Here is a 12,370-nt window from a genome sequence, read left to right as displayed (position 1 = left end):
GCATGCATGAGACTTCTTTATATGCTTTCTCTAATGAAATTAATTGTCATATTTCAATTTTCAGGTTGATCAAGCTTGTATGTACGTGTGTTATTCCATTGCAAAGTAGTGTTTATGATAAATCCAGCTTGTACTACAATGAAAGAAGACTTTGGCATCTTGGCGTTTGTCTTCTCTCTAAGTCAAAAAACAGCTGCGCTGAAATCTCCGGCCCCTACTTAATATGTATTTGATAGTAGTTTATGTTTTAGATTCCCTTGCATGATTTAAGGAATTTTCATTTTCATTTAGGTAGTTAACTTTTCTGCAAACGTTTTTACCCATGATTAATTATAGTATTGTGCATGTATATGGAACTTATTTTGTAGGGTTAAAAATAAAAAAAATCCCCTATAGTATATCTAATACACAAAAAAATATCTTGTGATTTCAAAACATATAAAACGTTACCTTATATTTTGAACTAAATTGTAAACTAACAGAATTCATTAAAGTTAACGAAAATGACGGTCTCGACTGTTAAACTTATTGGATTTTGTTAAATTTACCGGATTCTATTTGTAGCATAGTCTATCAAGCTCATATTGGAACTAGGGCTGCAAACGAATCGAGCCGGCTTGCGAGCCGCTCGATTCAAGCTCGAGTCGAAATCGAACTCGAACTCGAATTCAAAATATTAAGCTCGTTAGGCTACCGAGCTCGAGTATATATATATAATATTTTTTATTTTTTTAATTTTAAGTATATATATATTTTTAATTTTAAGTATATATATATTTTTTTAATAGTAAAATTAAATGTATATCTTTAATATTTTTATTATTTATTAAAAAATATTATTTTATTTATTTTTTAAAAATATAAAAAAATTATTTTATTTATTTTTTTCGAGCTTGAGCTCGAAATTGCCGGCTCGTCGAGCTTGAACTCGAGTTCGAATTTGGTAAAATTTAGTCGAGACTCGGCTCGATTAGCCCAAAACTCGACTCGACTCGACTCGTTTGCAGCCCTAATTGGAACTTATTTTGTAGTACAGTCTATCAAGCTCTGAAGCTCCTATTGCATCATCCTTCAAAATGGACAACGCATGCATGCACTGGCCCAGGATTAAATGATGAGGCCCTATTAAGGCATGTCGGATGAAAGACTCGTCGCATTTGACCGGTGGATGGGGTAGAAAGCGTTTTACTTTTACCTCGCGATTTCATCAAAAGGATCTAATAATTGCCCCAGAATTCTTATGATTAATTCTAGCAGTTTTTATTATGCTAAATCTATAACCTTCTTAATTAAGTAACACTACTGGTACTACTACATATTTAAGCTAAAACCTTCTGCAACAAGACTGATCATTATACTTTCCAAATGTTTTAAGTTCATTGAGATCACCAGGCTGCTGAATTAAGTCCCATATTGGGATAATTAATAAGACGGATTATAGACAGAGCTCATTCTGCAGATTTTTGTCTGTCCATTGAAATAAGTCCTCCATATAATCTGGTTTTCAAATTGGGATAATTTCAGAAACCTCCCTTGAGATTTTCAACAATTTCACAGAGCTCCCGTAAGATTTGGAAAATTACACTCACCTCCCTTGATTTGATAGTTTTAATAACAAAGCTTTAAAATAATATTGACTTGGTCAGTTTTTTAAATGAATACCCAACAATACCCTTGTGCAATGAGTTTTAATTTATTTTCCTATACAATTAGAAGATTATTTAGTATAATTATAAGGCAAATGTGCCAAATTTTTCATGTCCATATCTATACTATTTGATAAACAACTATAATAGTAATTTTATTACTATGATATGATACTTTTGATGGTATTTTATTATGGATTTAGATTTATAAGATAGAAAAGAAAATGTTGAAATAATCCATTTAGAATTTATGAATTTTTGGAGTAGTGGGATTATCAAAATTTAGTAGTGCTTTTGGGCATTTTTTTGATTTTTTGTTAATTTTAATAACAAAAAATAGAAAACAAGATGAACAAAAACATTGGATTATATATAAAATTAATTCGTCAAAAAAATTACTAGTTCGATATTTGGTTATAATAAAAACTAGAGACAACAGTGATAGTTCTACAGTTTTATTGATGAAAAATAAAAAAAAAAAGGAATAAGAAGGGAAAAAAATGAAAAAATGATTTTAAAACTCATTCTAAATATAATCATACCAAATAAAGGAATTTCATTAAAATATTTAAAGGTAAAATTGTCATTTTAAATGACAAGGGAGGTATGTGTAATTTTCAAACCTCAGTGGAGCTCAATGGAATTGTCAAAAAACTCGGGAGGGTTTCTGAAATTATCCCTTCCAATTTTCTATCCCATACATGCAACTTCAAAACTATTGGAGTCGTTAAGTTTTGGAGAATTTCATTGGCAACAACTTTCCGGCCCGTACATATCGCATTCCAGTGCTCTTTGAGCTTTTTCCTCCACTGACGCCAATTTTAAAGACACATAAATTTCAGTCAGTCCCAAGTCTGAAGCACAATATATTTAAAAAAAATCCCCCAAAGCAGAAAATTGAATCAGCATACTTAATTAGTAATATTTGGAAACTGAATCCATCCTACCAAATTCTCATCTTCATCGCCAAATGCTGCAGCTTCTGCAACCCGAAAGAAGAAAAAGGACTGAGCAACTTTTGATCAGGGTTTGGGGTTCAAGGCTCGTCTATTCTGTCCAACATCAGATCAAATTACAAGAAGCAACAATCAAGAAAAGAGAGAAAGGAGGAGTATTGGACCAGCAATCAAAGAATCAAGAGATGAATTCGCTGAAGAAGGGTTCTTTTCGTCCTCTGGGGCTGCTGCTTGGCTCTCTACTTGTCCCATATCTTATCAGGATTGGATGCTACGGAGATTAAGAAAGGGGAAAAGGCAGCAGCAGCAGCAGCCAAAAAATTGGGATGGACGAGAATTTTGAAGTTGGAGTTGGGGTTGGGGTTGGGTGCTATCTGCAACCCATGTAAAGTTGTGGAGTGATTTGCAATTAATCTGTTAAATGTTATTGTGCCAACAGAATTGGAATGGACATCAAAGTCTAGTGTAGGCCGACCACTTCTGCAACAAAACCGCTGAACTTTAACAATTCATTCCTCGTTCTTCTCACTCTTTCCGCATCGTCATTTTCACCACTCCCAGCCCCAGTTCCCCTCTTCTTCTCCTTCTCCATTTCCCCATTCCTCCTCTCAATCAGAACTACAGGGAAATTACATTATACATGACCAAACGCGGAAGGTGGCTCATGATTTTGGGATACGGGCAGTGCCCATTCTGATGATGGGGGGGCTAATTCTAATTTTCAAAACTACAGGGAAGCACTTCTGAGAACGTCATATTTTAAAGGAGTTCAGTGTAATTAACCCATCGAAGTTTTGGCGGAGCAGGAGACCCGCCAAATTGCCACCTTCCGAACATATCATTGCTAGGGTTCTGCTGCTGCTGATGCGACGGTCCTTCTGATGAGGTCAGTGATTTCTAGTACGCTGGTCTTCAATTAGGACTCTGTTAGTTTCATTGATTAATCGAAATATGCGTTCCAAACTGACTAAAAATGCAATCTTTGAAGCTGACAACTCACTTGAAGTCTCTCTTAGAGAAGCTTTTCAGCTTCTGGAGCCCCAACTCAGACCCCCTTTTCCTTTAAACCTTCCAACTCAAGAAGAGTACTTCAACCTGAACAAAGCAATTCTTTGTGGAATTTTATGTGAACCCCACTTGGTCAGAGTCCACATTAAGCACTTACATGCTATTGTCACTGATGGCTACACTTATTTTATATCCATGCTTATCAAGATTGTTAATGAGTTGTATGCCAAACTCGTTGATTCAGTGAAAACTCAGTTGATTTGGGTGACGTGTGAAATGGTGAATGTGTTGGGAGTTGGATTTGATGGTTTATTGGTGGCCCTTTTGAGGCAAATTGTTGGTGGTGACTTTAGCGGAGGAAATTTGTGGTTGTGTTTTGAGATGGTTAGTCTCTTTAGGGACAAATGGGATTGTTTGTTGGAGGATGAACCTCTAGTTTTGACCAGTGCTTTATATGTGTTTCTTCGTTTATTGGCCGATCATTGTAGGTTGCCAAATGACTCAAAAGTTGAAACCTTGAAGAGGCTTGAAATTGATTTTTGCATTAGGATGTTAAGGGAGAAATTTGGTTTGTGTTTGAAGATTGGAAGAGATCTTGTTCGGCTTTTACAGGACTTGGTTCATGTACCTGAGTTTCGCTCAATTTGGAAAGACTTGTTATTGAACCCTAGTGTGTTTCAGACTGATGCATTTTTAGATATCTCACAGCTCTACCTTTCAAGGACTTCTAGTAGGTATTTTCTGCTGCGGATAACTCCTGAAATGGAGAACCAGTTGAGGTTCTTGCTAACGCATGTTAAATTGGGAAATCAAAAGAGGTACCAAGTTTGGTTTGCAAAGAAGTTTCTTGGTGTCCCCGAGAGGGAGACTCTTCTAACTGACATTGTTAGGTTTATTTGCTGTGGACATCATCCACCTAATGAGATTATCCAGTCAGACATCATCCCTAGGTGGGCTGTCATAGGCTGGTTGCTAAAATCTTCCCAGAGGAATTATGTCGAAGCAAATGTTAAGCTTGCCTTATTCTATGATTGGCTTTTCTTTGATGAGAAGGTAGATAATATAATGAACATTGAGCCTGGGATATTGCTAATGATAAATTCCATTCCTAGTTATGTTGACATAACTCATACTCTTCTAGAATTTCTCTTGATGCTGGTGGAAGACTATGACATTGAAAGAAAAGATGTAATTGTCAAAGGGGTATCTTCAGCTTTCACTTTTCTTGTTCGAAAAGGTGTGGTTCGATCTCTTGATGCTTTGACTTGTTCTGATGTGATCTCTCCTTTTCTCAAGCAATTGTTTGAAAAAATCTTCAAAGACATGTTAGCAAGCCTTTCTGAGAGGGCAGTTGCCAGTCTTCCGCTTAAACCATTTTCTGCCCCTTCTTAACTGAGTCTGTTCTTATCACCACCTTTTTGGATAGTCTGAGGCTCAAGACATGCTTTTAAGATGCATTGAGTGATGATGGTGGTGATGTTTTTGTTTCATCTTTATGTGAAGAAGATGGAGGTTTGAGCCTGTCAGAAGTGGTTGGTCATGCTTCACAGGTAAAGATCTTGAAACGCCAATCGAAGTTCATAAATAAGGACTCCCATTTTGAGCCTGTTATCTAGTCTTGGCATTCGCTGTAACTTTGTAGAATTTTGTTACTGCAGCATTCAAAGCTTTTTGAGCCTATTGTCCCATGGTGATAGTTCATGCGTCTTCTTAGGAGAGTTTATGGACAATCTATGTCTGCTTTTTTATTTTTGTGTTCCCCGTCCCAAAAGCGTGACTGTTCTTTGTTTTGCTCTATCCTCAGTGGTGCTTTTCAGCAATAAATGCCTCTTGCTTTTATTTTAACTACAATAACCACTGTTTTCTTCTTTTTAAATTTTTGAAGTTCTTTTTGTCCTTCCTCTTTATCTTGCAAATTCTTTTTCTTGCCTTATTTTTCATTTTGTGTATACCTTTTCGAATGCCTTTGTAAGTTTGATTATGTTCCTATTTCATGTTTCAATTGCAAGGCGAACAAATTGGAATAGGATTATCCAAACTATCGTCATGGAATTGAAGAAGTCAAGTGACATTCTCCTTGAAGGTAATTCATTTTGATTAAGGTCTTGTATTCTGTTAGATTATACCTTCTTTCTGTTAGATTAAGCACAACCCACCACTTCCTCCGCCACCTCAATCTGCCTCTGCTGCAATCCCTTGTCCCAACTCCCCGACTTTAGCTCCCCTTGGGGGTCTGGAAAGGACGACAGTGGAACGTAGGAAATTCACGTCTCTTATTGAATTACTGTAGGAAAAATATATTAAAAGCCTACTTGATTGTACGAATGTGCCGTTGGGTATTAATGTTGCGGTGGAGAAAATGTTACTCCACCCTTGCCATCACTGCAAATTCTCAGATTGCGGAATATGCACGGTTGGGCCAAATTGACAATGCCCGAAGGGTTTTTGATCAAATGCCCCACAAAGGTGTTGTCTCCTGGAATTCCATTATTGCCGGCTACTTCCAAAACAAACAGCCTAGTGAAGCCCAGAGCCTCTTTGATCAAATGTCCGATAGAAATTTAGTTTCTTGGAATGGACTGATTTCAGGCTATGTAAAGAATGGGATGGTGGACGAAGCCAGAAAGGTTTTTGATGAGATGCCCGAAAGGAATGTTGTCTCGTGGACTGCAATGGTTAGAGGGTATGTGGAGGAGGGGCTGGTATCAGAGGCTGAGGCTCTCTTTTGGCAAATGCCTGAAAAGAATGTGGTTTCGTGGACTGTCATGTTGGGTGGGTTGATACAACAGGGTAGAATGGAGGAGGCACAGAGGCTTTATGATATGATGCCCGTGAAGGATGTGGTGGCAAGAACAAGTATGATTGGTGGGTTGTGTCAGGAAGGTCGGTTGGGTGAAGCTCGAGAGATTTTTGACAATATGCCCCATAGAAATGTGTTCTCCTGGACTTCAATGATCTCAGGATATGCACAAAATGGGAAGGTGGATTTGGCTAGGAAGCTTTTTGAGGTCATGCCTGAGAAGAATGAGGTGTCATGGACTGCTATGCTGATGGGATACATTCAGAGTGAAAGAATTGAAGAGGCATTGGAGCTCTTCGATGCAATGCCTATTAAATCAATTGTTGCTTGTAATGCAATGATACTTGGGTTAGGCAAGAATGGGAAGGTCACTAGAGCGAGGAGGATATTTGATTCCATGAGGGTGAAGGATGATGCTGCATGGAATGCAATGATTAAGGTTTATGAGAGAAAAGGGTTTGATTTGGAGGCCTTTGATATGTTTCGCTGTATGCAAAGACAAGGTCTTAGACTGAACTTCCCATCATTGATAAGTGTGCTTTCTGTGTGTGCTAGTCTTGCAAGTGTCGATCATGGTAGGCAGATTCATGCTCAGTTGCTCAGATCAAAATTCGATGATGATGTATATGTTTCCTCTGTATTGATAACAATGTATGTGAAATGCGGCGACCTTATCAAAGCAAAGCAAGTATTTGACAGATTTTCTCTGAAGGATGTAGTCATGTGGAATTCTATAATAACAGGATATGCCCAACATGGCTTAGCAGATGAAACCCTGCAAGCATTCCGTGAAATGTGTTCTCTAGGCATTGCAGCAGATGCTGTTACTTTTGTTGGAGTTCTCTCAGCTTGCAGTTACACTGGAAAAGTCAAAGAAGGGAAAGAAATCTTTGAGGCTATGAAATCCAAATATTTGGTAGATCCTGGAACTGAACACTATGCTTGTATGGTTGATCTGCTTGGCCGAGCTGGTCATTTGGTTGAGGCTATGGATATGATTAACAAGATGCCAGTAGAAGCAGATGCAATTGTTTGGGGTTCTTTCATGGCAGCATGTAGGAACCACATGAACTTGGACTTGGCAGAAGTGGCAGCAAAGCAACTTCTGCAGCTTGAGCCACAAAATGCCGGACATTATGTTCTGCTTTCCAATATTTTTGCATCTAAGGGCAAATGGGGGGATGTAGCAAAGCTGAGGAAGCACATGCGGTTGAGGAAAGTTAGCCGCTCGCCTGGTTGTAGCTGGATTGAGGTTGATAAGAAAGTGCATATGTTTACTGGTGGGGAGCACATGCCGCATCCAGAGCATCCAATGATTGTCGAGAAGTTAGAGAGCTTAGCTGCATTGCTAAGGGAAGCCGGATATGTCCCTGATGGCAGCTTCGTCCTGCATGATTTGGATGAAGAAGAGAAGGTACGAAGCCTGGGACATCACAGTGAAAAGTTGGCTATTGCATATGGACTTCTGAAGTTGCCTGGCGGAATGCCCATAAGGGTAATGAAAAACCTCCGAGTTTGTGGAGACTGCCATGTTGCTATAAAGTTAATTTCAAAAGTTACAGGAAGACTAATTATTTTAAGGGATGCAAATAGATTTCATCATTTTAAGGACGGAGTATGCTCTTGCAATGATTACTGGTGAACCTTGAAATCTCATCTTGAAAAGTCATTCTGGTAGCTTTGCAGAGAATTGGTCAGAGCATGACCTGTGCCTGCCTAAAGACAGATTTTGTCATATGGATATGCGCAACTGCTTGCCATAATGCTGCTTATAATTGTGATTATATGTCCTTTAGCATGGTCACTGCTGATTTATGCAACTTTGGCTGAAAAATATATTTGAGCAGCAGCTGTGAGCTGCTTGTCTTCTCATGATGACTGAAAACAAACGTCATACTTGATGGAGGGAGGGCTTTTGGAGCTGAAGACCCAAAAAACAATTGAAGTGGTGATGTGGCCACCAAAGATAGGCTGCCTTTCATTCCTTGATGGTGCAACCAAGTTTTACAGTAAAGGTTTGCATATTTCTGAATATTCTGCTCTACATGTGTTCAGGTGTGTGTGGATTTTCAAAATTTGAACTTCACTTCGGTACTAATTGAACATCATTTAGAAAGCACATTATTTTGACACGTTCTTTTGCATTTGACTGTCTTTTGAGTGTCAGTAAGTTTTCAATAGTATAGTCTTTCTATCTCCTACAAGAGCTGTAGATATTTGGAGCCTTTTGCAATCAGCTTGTGTTCAATTTGTTACAAATCTTGTATGACTTAGTATTGCATTTGATACAAATCCAGATGGATAAGTCAACGTATTTTAAGACCATTCTTTCTGATTATGCTTTGTGATTCACTCAATCTTCATGATCAATTATGAGAAAGGTTCTCCAATACCTTCTTTAGTTTTTTTCACGGCAAAATAATTTTTCAGCAGTAAAAAGACATGTAGCTGTAGCCTGTGCATTACAATGACATGTCTGTCTTCTGAGCCTTTTTTTTTGGGGTGAAGCATATCTGGTTAAAAATGTAAATCTTTATTGTTTAATGCTTCTATATCTCTGCATTCGATACTACAAAAAAAAAAAAGAAAGAAAGAAAAAGAAAAATCATGATCATCACTTTTTTTCAAAACACAAATTTATTTTAAATAGGTAGTACAAAAATCAGTTAATTCTAATAATTTATTGGAAGATATAAAATATTTACTGGAGGCTGGAAACTAAAACTGCCTTTTAAGAATTTGAAATACGAGTTGAAGTCAATAACGAATATGACTTTTATTCATGTAGGAGAGCTGTTCCAGAAGAGCTTTTGGTCATTTTTGGATTCCCAAGTGGAGTGAGCTCTGTCAACGACCACAAGCTGAATTTGAGCTCGTGCACCCAATGAGCAACTAAAGCCTGTGCACAAGAACATGGGGTTAGATTAATCATGGCCTGTGCGTCAGATTTGTTACGTACTTGGATCGCATCCGCTCATACTACAGTGCATGGCTGCGACATTGATGTCAGATGAGATTGTGGGCTATGAAAATTGTTTAATTATTGAATGCTACATACATAATTTGTTTGAGTCTCGTGCTCTAGAAAGAATATATTATAGTTCAAGAAACTTGCAACTTTTTTTTTTCTTCTTAGCCGGAGCCCAGAAACTTGCAAGTTGATACGAGCTATTACTAGCTACAAGTTGAAAGAAAGTAACGTTTGGCCTTGTAATTGTTCTGTAGCCGTTACATTGAAAGGTCATCAGTTTCTTAGTTCTGAAAACAATGTTGATTGCTTTATCATTTTCTTTTCCGCCAGGATTGCTGATCAGTTCAGTGGCGAATAAGCATATACATTTTGTGGATGAAACACCGATCATTAGTTGTAACTGTTAAGAATGAGATCCTAATGCTCTTCATGCAATCAGCTTGTTCTGGAAGTCCGTGTAACTTAGAATGAACAGGTTCAATTCTGAAAGACCAGAAGATTGAAACATCTACTCCAGCTCAGATCCTAGTCCATCTCAAACAGAAGTTAATCAGGAAGGTCCATGGAAAAACTTTGGGACATCAATGAATGCCCTTTCTTTTGGTTTTGTTGCTACAGCTATCTTAATTTCAATGTTTCTCATAATGGCCATCTTCGAGCATCTTTTCAAGCCAAGTGAGTCTTTTTCTTCTTCACCTCAAGGTGGCAGCAGCAGGACCTTTCGATCTACGCAAATGCAGAAACTCCAAGATCCCCAAAGGGTATGTTCCTGCCAGCAATTCTTCCTTCTTAAAAACGTCGTATTTCTCATGGTTTGAATGTCTAATTTCTGTGGCTGCAGGTATCAACAATTTCGTATTCCTCGGATTTCTCCGTCTTAATGCCAGGGCAGCAGTATCCTACATTCATTGCCCAACCAGCTCCTCTTCCTTGTTCAAGGGAAGGGGTGTGCTGGCCTCCCCATGAACATATATAGTTAGTCTTTCCTCGTTGTATCCACTGCTGCATGATAAACCACCGAGTAATCTTCGGTTTGGATGCCTCAACTTCGTGGATGAATGTATAAAACATATATGGTTTTGGATGCTTAGGTAAAGAAACTCCCCCACAATGACGTTCTCGTTTGTTCTGTGTAATAGACCTTCAATCTTGCATCTTATATGACAATCCTCTGAAAACTTCCACTTCCGGTAGGAGACTTGAATCAAGCTGTGAACTGCTGCTTCGGCTGAAAAGCTTTGTGTCTCCTCTCTTCACAGTGTGCTTTTGACAAATGACAACTAACAACGTTTCTCAGGAAAAATTTTGGCCATGTTTCGGGAGGAAAACGAATTGAATTATCTTCTTTCAGCCTATACTACGTAGCTTAAAAGGAGAAAAAAAAAAAAACTCGTTAGCTATACATAACCTAACCTAGCCTAAGCTTATATTACCCAAAAAAAAAAATTTTGTGTTGCTATTGCCCAGACTAAGCATATGGAAAGATAATCAAGTTGTCGAAAAGGGATGAGATTTTTACTGAGGAATGGTGGTAATCATGGAAGAATTGAACAATTCAAGATGAGCTGAAAATTTAGAAGAAATCGGCTTTTTCAAACTTGTCAAAAGTTCAAAAGCATGCGTCCACCGTAGCCCATCTTTCTGGTCTAAATAGGAAAATCTGGGCAATTAATGCACCTTTCTAGCTTAAGAACAAAAATAAAGGCCAGGAAATCATAAGTTCAAGTGAAACCCAATACTTTTCAGCTGAAGGAATGTGCTTCCAAGGAATGAGCTTCTTGGACACAAATCCACCTTACAACCTTGTCTAAGAAGAAGAAAGAGTATCTGCTCAAATAAAGTAAGCACCTGAAGTTCTCAAGATATCAGAAACTCAATCTTGCATGAAATGCTTAGCTATTGCAATCAATAGTAAGCAAGCAAACAATAATGTATGTGAGCTGAAGCACTCTGTGTTTGGTAACTGCAAATTTCAATTGATGACATTTAGACAAATCAACGTTATAAAGGGGTAGACAAATCAAAATCATGTTGTTGATAGTGAAGGGCACTATCTTTATAATCATTTGATTATATTGTTCTGAAAAGTCACTGTACCAAAAAGTATGCAACATTACAGCAAGAAATCTTACTTGTACACCCAAAATTTCAATTTGGGATCCATTTTTGAGAATTTTAGAGGAAACTCAGACATCTGCACCATTAATCTTAATTTTGTTGCATGACTATTTAGATGTTGGTGGTAATTATTTATGCATAAACCTTCATCATGTGTCAACTTATAGTGCTCAAGATGCCACTTCCAAAAAAAGGTGAACTAGTAATCTGTTTATTCAAAAAAAAAAGATAAAAAAAACTAAGAATCAGTTTGTGAACTGATAATTGCCCAGAGTCAAGTCAAGAGTGCTTTTCTACATCAAAGTCTGTTCCTTCCTTCCTGTCCCCGAGCAGAATCAAGTCAAAATTACATGAAATTTTCTCACTCTCTGTGATAGATGACATCTATGCATATCAGACCATCAAAGAGGAGAATAGTGTAGTCAGGAGACTGAACTAGTGACAGTGGAGTAATGAGATAACACAGAAAGTTAGGTCATCAGCTGATGCATTACAGTTGTTAATTGATTAACAGGATAAGAGTACTGCAACTAGAACTAAATAAGGAGGTTTCACATAAAAGAACGACAAAGTAGGAAATCTTAGTTAAAGTGCAGAAAACAGGCAGCTTACCAGTAGTGGAGATAAAAAATTTCAGCTGAATTCAAGATGTTAAACACCATTGTTTGGGTGCCAACATCATTCAGCTGATAAAATGCAACACCATACACAAGTAACTTAATGTAGCAAAACATTTGAGCAAAAGGTACACCTAAATGTTTCATTTGCACTCACATTGCCATCCCTTGAATTCGCTACTTAATTTCTTCATAAAATTAACTAATGCAAAGAATGTTTAAATAAAGCATGGTCAAGAACTAAACCAGGAAGT

General features: G+C 37.7%; 2 protein-coding genes across 3 annotated transcripts; both read left to right on the top strand.

The window, feature by feature from the left end:
* Window positions 1-3,483: 3,483 nt before the first annotated feature.
* LOC113780724 (integrator complex subunit 3-like) lies at window positions 3,484-5,024 on the top strand. Its single transcript, XM_027326504.1, has one exon. It carries the CDS (start codon window positions 3,554-3,556, stop codon window positions 5,000-5,002), a length of 1,449 nt encoding a protein of 482 aa, XP_027182305.1. The 5' UTR covers window positions 3,484-3,553; the 3' UTR covers window positions 5,003-5,024.
* Window positions 5,025-5,584: 560 nt separating this feature from the next.
* Window positions 5,585-10,540, top strand: LOC113780710 (pentatricopeptide repeat-containing protein At1g56690, mitochondrial-like). 2 transcript variants are annotated; one of them, XM_027326490.1, is made up of 4 exons: window positions 5,585-5,693; window positions 5,901-8,465; window positions 9,199-10,142; window positions 10,223-10,540. In XM_027326490.1, the coding sequence occupies exon 2, from the start codon at window positions 5,935-5,937 to the stop codon at window positions 8,050-8,052; it is 2,118 nt and encodes a 705-aa protein (XP_027182291.1). In that variant the 5' UTR covers window positions 5,585-5,693; window positions 5,901-5,934; the 3' UTR covers window positions 8,053-8,465; window positions 9,199-10,142; window positions 10,223-10,540. The 2 variants fall into 2 exon arrangements, with proteins under 2 accessions (XP_027182291.1, XP_027182298.1); XM_027326497.1 differs by lacking the exon at window positions 5,585-5,693 and having other exon boundaries at window positions 5,913-8,425.
* Window positions 10,541-12,370: the final 1,830 nt, after the last annotated feature.

This window comes from Coffea eugenioides, chromosome 1, assembly GCF_003713205.1.
Source record: "Coffea eugenioides isolate CCC68of chromosome 1, Ceug_1.0, whole genome shotgun sequence".
In the NCBI taxonomy this organism is placed as follows: domain Eukaryota; kingdom Viridiplantae; phylum Streptophyta; class Magnoliopsida; order Gentianales; family Rubiaceae; genus Coffea; species Coffea eugenioides.
This window is presented reverse-complemented; position numbering and strand designations above follow the sequence as displayed.

Excerpts from the sequence above, each read along its gene's own strand:
- LOC113780724 (XM_027326504.1), top strand. The coding sequence starts at position 3,554 with ATGCGTTCCAAACTGACTAAAAATGCAATCTTTGAAGCTGACAACTCA.
- LOC113780710 (XM_027326490.1), top strand. The coding sequence starts at position 5,935 with ATGTGCCGTTGGGTATTAATGTTGCGGTGGAGAAAATGTTACTCCACC.